The sequence below is a fragment of the Nematostella vectensis genome, chromosome 13 (assembly GCF_932526225.1).
Source record: "Nematostella vectensis chromosome 13, jaNemVect1.1, whole genome shotgun sequence".
NCBI classification, from domain to species: Eukaryota; Metazoa; Cnidaria; class Anthozoa; order Actiniaria; family Edwardsiidae; genus Nematostella; species Nematostella vectensis.
In genome coordinates, this window is record NC_064046.1 from 10681760 (window position 1) to 10690091 (window position 8332).

Genomic DNA, 8332 nt, shown 5'->3' on the forward strand with positions numbered 1-8332 from the left:
ATATTTCTGGTGAAATGGTGTAAATAGTAGTAGTAGTAGTAGTGGTGGTAGTAGTAGTAGTAGTAGTAGTAGTAGTAGTAGTAGTAGTAGTAGTAGTAGTAGTAGTAGTAGTAGTAGTAGTAGTAGTAGTAGTAGTAGTAGTAGTAGTAGTAGTATGCATGTAATGTGTTCAAGAAGTCAATTTTTATACCATCACTCGTATTTTTTTTTGTGAACCATTCCTATATAGAATGTTTTACTAGCTGGTGCATGCTGTTGTAAAGGCAATGACGACGGAAACAGCAAGACAAATAGCGCGGCTAAACGAGGTAGTATGAGTTTTGTATGTAGCTGTTGTTTTCTCCAAACTACGACATAAGAACACCATGTTTCACGATAGAGCGGGAACGGAAACTTTCGTAAACCTTAGTTACTTTCTTTACTGAAGGTAGAAACATATTTATCTAGGCTTGAAACTAGTTTCTCTGGTGGTAATTATTAAAACTTCTTTGTTTATATTCTTCTTCCTGTCATGTTTTATACGTTGGACATTATATCCTTTTTTATACAGAAAAATATTTTTAACAAAAAAAGTGTATGCTTTTTCACACGCGTCCTTAGGGGCGGACCAGGTAATTTTTTTTTGGGCGGGGGGTGATTTGGAAAAAAAACCCTGCAAAATCACCCTGCACCGTTTTACACGATTTTACATGCAAAAAAAATATACAGGCCGAGACCGAAAGTTTTGAAGAAGAGATATCAGATTCTGAAATAATGATAAATTGACTGGATCATCAACTCGGGAGTGCAACTTCGCAGTATTAATTTTCCAGATTTAAAGACTTTTTTGTTTATTGAAGGTGGGGGGGGGGGAGGAGTTTAGGGGTTTTGAAAGGAGGGGCACCGAAAAAAATGTTTACAATGAAAGGGGGGCTCTGAAAGTTAAAGGTGTCTTGAGTAAAAATCTTCCCTCCCCCCTCGGTGTATTTAATGAACACTCCCTTAATTCAATGATACAAAAAACAAGATTTCTTATTTGGCTATATTGTCCTATCTTTTCCCTGAGTAGAGGCGTTAACGTAGTGATGTAATTGAATAACAATGTGATAAACCCATTGACTTCGACTGGCCTATATAGCTCGTGAGATGTCCCCAATAGGGGACATTGATTGGCTTTTTTTTATTCTTTCGATTGACTGGACCGGGGATAATGAATGGGCTAAGACAAAAGATCCATTTTCCAATTTTATTACGCATTTCACAAAATCTCATGCAAATTGCCGGTATGAGCATGCAAGAATCATACGGACTCATTCTATATCGTTATTGCTTAGCTAGAGGGTGGCACAATGATAGCATATGCAAACAAACTTACGGTGAAAAGGAATCAAATACTGTGTTTAGGTGACCGGTGGTGGCACGCGCCTGCGTGCCTGTCAGCGGAGCTCATTGCAGTAACGGGAGCTGATCACATAGTGATGGCTATAGAGTGATTTACATTAGCCTGTGAACAACACTTTAGCATATTAGTAGCGGATCTGGGGGGGTTATAGGGGAATTAAACCCCCCTTGGGGCTCCCAGAAAGCCATAAAAAACGAACAAAAAGATACTTCCACTCCCTTTGTCACTGAGCCAAACCCCCCCTTTTGTCACTGAGCCAAATCCCCCCCTTTTGTCATTGAGCCAAATCCCCCCTTTTGTCACTGAGCCAAATCCCCCCTTTTGTCATTGAGCCAAATCCAACCTTTTGCGAAAAGCTAGATCCGCCCCTGCGTATAATACTTTATTGCAATCCAATTCCACTGTTATCTTATTTGTGTCCTGAGTCTCAATCTTTGACAATCACACTTTGTTTGTTTGACGGGTTAATGAAGGCCACTTGGGGGAAGGGCGTGAGGTTAACGTCTCTGTTTAAACACCGAGGTACAAGAAGACCGCCACCCTTTTTTGAACATTTAATTTTTACCATTCATTGGCATGTGCAACATTTTCTAAAAAAAGGTTTATTTCTTAAAAAAACCCTTTTTTGCAAATTAGAACATATTCACTTGATATCTTTGTGAATTGATATGGAAATTAAAAAAAACTTTTTAAAGTTGTTTGTTGTTAAGCTGTTAAGCTAGGCTATCTGATTAAGGATTGTATAAAAAGCGTCATAACGCCATCAAAATAGACGTGCCGGTGCATTAATGCTCTAGCTTAGGCGAACTAGATCATTGTAAGTCAGAATTAGGCCTATCAGAAGCTCCATGTGAGAACATCGGTCATAGTCATGGGCCTAACAGTGGCCCCAATGTGCATCATTGTTCACATAGTTATGTTGGAATGAGCACCAGAAGTAAGGGGTAAATATATTTGAGCCGTCTGTAGTGCAAGCGTGGTAATCTCTCCAGTCGAAAGAAAAGGGAAATGCGCAACACCCGACGTTGGTTGTTACCTTGCCGCTTTTGCACTCTGTAATAAATAAATAAACAAATAAACAAATAAACAAATAAACAAATAAACAAATAAACAAACTAACAAACTAACAAACAAACAAATAAACAAACAAATAAACAAATAAGCAAATAAATAAATAAATAAGTAAATAAATAAATAAATAAGTAAATAAATAAATAAATAAATAAATAAATAAATAAATAAATAAATAAATAAATAAATAAATAAGTAAATAAATAATAGATAAATAAATAAATAAATAAATAAATAAATAAATAAATAAATAAATAAATAAATAAATAAATAAATAAATAAATAAATAAATAAATAAATAAATAAATGAATAAATAAATAAATAAATAAATTAATTAATAAATAAATTAATAAATAAATTAATAAATAAATTAATAAATAAATTAATAAAAAATATAAAACATGGAACCATGGAACCACAGGAAACCTTTTGTTATTGCACTCACCGTTACAATAGGTCCCAGTCCACCCCCTGATACAGTTGCACGTTGCGGTACTGCCACTAGATGTGCACGTGCCTCCGTGCTGACACGTGACCAGGTCACATGGACGTGGCACTGCAATTAGAGACACGGAAAAGAGGAATTGAGATTAAAGGACTCGGAAATGTACAGAGTGTTCTACGTGAAGTATAGTGAATTATTTGTTAAAATGATCTACAGAAAATAATCCCTTTCTCCCTACGAGGAAAAAAACCCCTTGTTTCAGTAAGCCTAGAAACAATATGAAAAAAATAACATAAAACCCTATTTATCCATATACCAGATCCAGTTTCTGCACTTGTCTGTGCCCGCTGAACAGAAATAGCGTGGACGCATTACTACAGGAAAATATTGGTTAAGAGTCCAACATAGTTGTTTTGAGGTGGAGGGTCCCAGTTATTTATTTGAAACAATGTTTAGTTCTGCATTCAAATCATAACTTGTTTTAGCAAAGGTCTAAAGCCTCCTGCGCTGACGCGCTAACACACTAGGCAACCTGAAGTTATACCATGGCACGACCAATCATGATACGAAAAACTTCATCCCACATGGAAATAGCCTGGCGTTGTTTAGATAAAACGAGAGAAAGTGCTTTTGAGCTTCTTGGTGCGTGGTCCCTTGATGCGTGCTGAGAATATTGCATTCTATTTGTTTTCTTGGTGAAAATGGGAAGACAAGCATTTTCAATCCTTTGTCTTCTATACTTCTTATTATTAATGCAGGAGGAAAACTATTGTTTTCGATGGAACTTCGTTAGAAAGCTTTCCTCAGAATTCAACATAATTCGAGAATCTGCCGTGTGTTTATTAATAGACAGGTCTTTGACTTCTGTTTTGTAAGCTTTTCCTATATTTTTTTACAGGTCTGTTCTACATAGGCGTTCATTGGTGTGAAAAGTTTGCTAGGCCAAAGCTCTTCTAGTAGTTGAATTAAAACTTGAGAAATATACCTTCGCAGCGCGACCCAGTCCATCCCGGCGGGCAGCTACAGTAAGCTCTTGTACTGTCTATCTCCGAGCAGGTACCGCCATTTTGGCAAACAGTGTACTGACAAGGCGTCAGAACTAAAACAAAATGAAAATGATTTACACAGTATCCATCAACCAGCCCTCCGGCCCCCGTATTCACTATTCATTAATATCGAGTAATCCTCCCTCCCTACCTACCTCCTTTCCCCATCTCTCCCCTCCATTGTATTCTTGTTCCCTCCCCTCTCTCCTACCTTACACATACTTCCTTTGGAAAACTGTGCAAAATTAAGGGTCAGATTTGAACAGACATCAGTTTTTGAGACAATCGATCACCTGTTTCGCAGTGTTTCCCGCTCCTGTTTATTGGGCATGCGCAGTAGTAATCGTCCTGATCGTACAGCGGGCGACATGAGGATGTGCTGTGACATGGTGGCGACTTCAAGCATTTGTTCTACAGGACAACAACGCTATTAATATAATAATCATCTATACAGGACAATACAACGCTATTAATGAAACTATTATAATATGAAGCTATTATAATACTGGTTCTGTTGCTTGTGTTGTAGATAACAAATTTCCCAAATTTCGCCTCGTGTCTCCACAACGTTTTGATCATGAGGTGACGAACATCGTAGTGCTTTAGAGTACATACCACGGAAAACTATGGGTAATTTGTTGACCCTGTCCCCACGTATCCATTTTCTTTTTTAAAAAGATCCGCGTCCACACGAAGCGTTTTGATACTACCCGTCCCCACGAAAACGCAGAAACGATACGAAAACGATAATAAGCTCTACGCATCTGTACTCGCGCGCCAAGTGAACTGAGTTATCACGCCATCATTTTTATAAAGGTTCTCTTTTCGTCCTTCCCCACGGCAGCGAAAGTTAGGTAAGTTAGTTACTTAGTTAGTTATGACATTTTTTTTATTGAGAATGACACCTAATATCACTACAGATAATATACATGTGGCTCTCGGAAAATTATTAAATTATTACAAACATAAATAATGATAATATAATGATAACAAATATACATATTGTTTTACAATTTTCAGTACGAACGTTTTTATATATTTACCTATTAAGCAGCACTTTGGGCTGTAAAACGATTCGTTTTTCCTAACATTCAATGGAGGAGCGTTCCATGCTTTGGCCCCACCAAAGGCGAAAGTTCGTTGTTTGAGTGTGCGATGGACACGAGGTAAAATCAAACATCCGCGTTTACTATTCCTAGTATTGATCGTATGTTAAGAACAAAATTGATTAAACATATTACTTAAATATTCGGAGGTGCGCCCATTTAAAGTTTTAAACATAAGTTCGCATTTCATACGCCACACTCGCTTATTAAATGACTCAGTGGCCTTGCAAACTTGAATGCCAGAGATAGCTCATCAGAAACTCAAACGTGATGTTCGGAATAGAGAAGGTTGCAGAAGGAGAGATGTTACCATTGATGAATGACCTTTTAATGTCATTTACGTTTACCATTTAAGGTCATTTACATTTAAAAACGTTCAAACAGGTGTTGTCGGAGTTTTCAATTGTTCTGTATTTAGATGCAACATTAATGAAGAATTCATTGAATGCATTTGCCACTTCGAGGGGGTCTTGAGAGGTTCTCTCGCCTATAGCTATCTTTGACACCGAGGCGGTTTTGGTTGGTCCAATTGCTTTTTTTAAATGCTTCAAGAACTCCTTTGGGGTCTTGCTATTCTCTTTTTAGTATCCACTCTTAGCCCTTCGGACAAGCTGAAAAGCATTATCGCGCTGGCGCTTGAAAACAGCCCAGTTTTGAGGATCACCAGATCGTCGAGCTCTACCCAGTAGCGAGTCACGGTGGTTGATGGCTGAATAGACTGTGTCTGTTATCCAAGGGGTGGGTAGCTCTTTTCACTCGCTTCTGCACCAGCGGGGCGTGGGTGTCTGCGATGGCAGTGGAAGTCTTGTTGAAATAACTGAAATAATCGACAACATCATCAGGATCATCAAACATATCGAGTACGTTCCAAGGAGCTTGGTCTAGGTGATCTAGGAAGGCCTGTTCATCTGCGATAGGTGATAGTCTCATGGATGCCGTGCTTATTGGTCTTACAATATCTTCTTACGATACCCAGTGGGAGGTGTTCTGAGAGACCTATGTGATGAGGATGGCTGGAGTAGACATGGTCAACAGAGGAATTGCTCTCTGGACGATTTACTTGATTAACGAGCTGATGCAGACCAAGTTTGGTGATGTACTTGGCGAGGCGATGGTCATGGAATTGAAGATTAAATGCATCCACGTTGATGTCACCTAGGATCAGCAATTCTCTGTTTTTCACACAGACACAGACACAGACACAGACACAGACACAGACACAGACACAGACACAGACACAGACATGTTCAATGATTGTCCCCAGTAGTTTATCTCCATCCGATGTGGTATCAAGCGGCTAATAGATGCCCACAACAAAAATCGGACAGTTACACTTGAGGGGTGTGACGCGTATACACAAGAGCTCCGTATCGTTTCCCTCCAGTTCAGTAATTCGCTTGTGGTTGAGATGTCAAGACTACCATGGTCTCTATTTTGACGATCTTTCCTTTCAATTCTGTAGCCAGAAATGTGTCTCTCTCCATCAGCTTGCGTACAGTTTAGCCAGTTCTCCGTGATTATCAGCACGTCCACGTCAGGCGAAAGCTACGGATTTACCAACAAGCATCGTATCTGCTCAAAATTGTCGCCGTTCCTTCTAACTTTCCATTGCCATACTCTAAGACCAATAGGTGATATAGAAAGAGGAGGGGGCTCATCACATACCCGCGGATCACACTGAAAGGTGTTTGGAGCGATTCGACCAGGGTTAACGTTAGTAGTTTGGTTTTGGCTTGTGGTCCTGGATTGAGCTGAACATCATTTAAGAGGAAGACCAGTAGCAGAGCAATAGAGGTGTTTCTAAGAATTTCGAGCTGCGTCGATTTCTCTACTGCGCACGCGCAAGCTAACGGAACCATTACGTTTTCAAACAAAAATAGATACGTGGGGACAGTGTCTTACTTTGGACGCAAATGCAAATAAAAAGAAGACTGCACGATTTGTTTATCTTAGCATACAATCAGGCAATTTTACCGTGGATAATTTGAACATGGATAATAGGGTGTTTTTACGGACCTCCTGTGACGTATACTGTAATTCAAATAAATAGATTTGGAATCCAATATATTTAATATTCATGCACTTAGAGCTTGGAATTATAGACATGACAAAGCATCCATACAAATTCGCACCAGCAAAAATTTTTTTTCGAATCATTGTCGTTCTTTCCATTTGACGCCGTTTGCCGTTTGATACCGCCAAAACGAATCAAAACATTGTTTTTGACAAAGACAGACTTTGTACTTTAATAAATAATTAATATATAAATATATACAGAGGGAGGAAGTTTCAAGGTCAGTCTGTTACAGTTTACAAAATTTAAATGGAACTTTAAAGTCTAAGAATTGAAATTTAAATGGGGACTTAAATGTCTAAAATTTAAATTCAATTTCAATGGAAACTTAAAAGTCTAAGCTAAGATCCAAGCTCGAAATTGAATGTAATCTCAATGTCTAAAACCCAACAAAAGATGAATGGAAACTGGAATCCTAAAATCCAAACAAAAGATGGATGGAAACTTGAATCCTAAAATCCAAACACAAGTGGATATGAATTAAATCCCGAAAGTCTCAAATCCAACAAATGATGAATGGAAACTTGAAATCTAAATCTAAACTCAAGTTTAATTAAATCTCGAAAGCTCTCGAAAGTCTAAAACCAAACAAATAACATGGAAACTTAATTCCCAAAATCCAAACACAAGTTAAATTTAATTTTGAAAGTCTTAAATATGGAAACTTAAATCCTAAAATCCAAACTTGAGTTGAGTGGAAACTAAAAAGTAAACGTTACCTGAGGGTAAAAGTAGTCGAAACTTTCATCATCTTTCAGCAGGGTCGAGGAAAAGTACTTGTCTGTGTTAAGAAGCTCGCATATGATATCAGCAAGTCCAGTTGAAAGCTTGTTTTCAAAGTTAAACGACACACACTTGGTATCTAAAATGCATTTCTTCGTACACTCCCCGAGTCGCTTTACCATGTGTCGTGTAGCGTTTGCGATAGCAAGCCTCTTCGATGGATCCTTCTTGAAGGAGACGTATGTGAACCCGCCTTGCGCTAAACCAAGGCTGAGTAATCCCACGAAAATACAGAACACGACTAAGCCTTTCTTATATAAGACTGTCATGTTGGCTCTTCAGTATTCTTAAATGAGACTATCAGAATATTAATGTGAGCCTCTTCTGTTTGCTTCTGCTGCTTTTTCGGCGGTGTCTCAAGAAAGTACGTCCCAGAGACAGACCCCCGTTCACCTGTATAATACATACTGAACCCCCACTATAAC

General features: G+C 38.3%; 1 protein-coding gene across 1 annotated transcript; it reads right to left on the reverse strand.

Moving 5' to 3' along the window:
- Positions 1-1211: 1211 nt before the first annotated feature.
- LOC5501729 (neurogenic locus notch homolog protein 1) lies at positions 1212-8332 on the reverse strand. Its single transcript, XM_032370019.2, has 5 exons — positions 7844-8332; positions 4238-4355; positions 3884-3997; positions 2899-3009; positions 1212-2434 (listed from the first exon to the last, which is right to left on the reverse strand). The coding sequence occupies exons 1-5, from the start codon at positions 8174-8176 to the stop codon at positions 2259-2261; spliced, it is 852 nt and encodes a 283-aa protein (XP_032225910.1). The 5' UTR covers positions 8177-8332; the 3' UTR covers positions 1212-2258.